This window comes from Calidris pugnax, unplaced genomic scaffold (genome assembly GCF_001431845.1).
Source record: "Calidris pugnax isolate Ruff unplaced genomic scaffold, ASM143184v1 scaffold405, whole genome shotgun sequence".
NCBI lineage: Eukaryota > Metazoa > Chordata > Aves > Charadriiformes > Scolopacidae > Calidris > Calidris pugnax.
This window is the reverse complement of record NW_015091114.1, coordinates 92,403-93,151: the sequence shown is the minus strand read 5'-3', so window position 1 is coordinate 93,151 and position 749 is coordinate 92,403. Positions and strand designations below refer to the sequence as shown.

The 749-nt window shown below is 64.5% G+C and overlaps 1 protein-coding gene across 1 annotated transcript in view; it reads right to left on the bottom strand.

Moving 5' to 3' along the window:
- Nucleotides 1-536: 536 nt before the first annotated feature.
- Nucleotides 537-749, bottom strand: part of SYNGAP1 (synaptic Ras GTPase activating protein 1) — a 54,595-nt gene continuing 54,382 nt past the window's right edge. Inside the window, exon 16 of the mRNA XM_014958246.1 lies at nt 537-682. Coding sequence (XP_014813732.1) covers nt 668-682 — 15 coding nt within the window. The 3' untranslated portion in view covers nt 537-667. The remainder of the gene's footprint in view (nt 683-749) is intronic.

Here is a 749-nt window from a genome sequence, read left to right as displayed (position 1 = left end):
TGTCCAGAGGACACGGGGACACCCCAGCATTGTGTGTCCCTAAGGGTCCTCAGTGTCCCTGGGGGACATAAGAAGGACATGGAGACATCCTGGATCCATGTCCTCAGGGGTTCCCAGTGTCCCTGAGGGACATGGGGACACCTGATGTCCATGTCCCCAAGTGTCCGTGAGGGACACGGGGACACAAGAAGGTCTCGGGGAACTCCTGCATCCATGTCCCCAAGGGTTCCCAGTGTCCCTGAGGGACATGGGGACACCCGATGTCCATGTCCTCAAGTGTCCCTGAAGGACATGGGGACACAAGGTCTTGGGGAACTCCTGCATCCATGTCCCCAAGGGTTCCCAGTGTCCCTGAGGGACATGGGGACACCCGATGTCCATGTCCTCAAGTGTCGTGGCTTTGGGGACACGCTGGTGGCCCTGTCCCAGGCTGGGGAGGAAGGGGGGGGAGGGGGCCCCCAAGGGTTCCCAGTGTCCCTGAGGGACACGAGGCCACAGGAGGAACATGGGGGACGCTCCAGCGTGGTGTCCCCAAGGGTTCCCTGATGTCCCCATGGCGCTATCTATGGGGGGAAGGGGGTTGGGGGACGGGGACGGGGACGGGAGGACCCACCTGGCGTGTCACCGGAGGCCGAGGGTCCCGTGACAATGGCAGGGCTGGCCCGCGCTACCTGACGGACAGCTAGGACGAAGAGAGACACGGGGGTCAGGGCCACCGTGGGGGGACACGCTCGTCCCCGCGGGGGGGG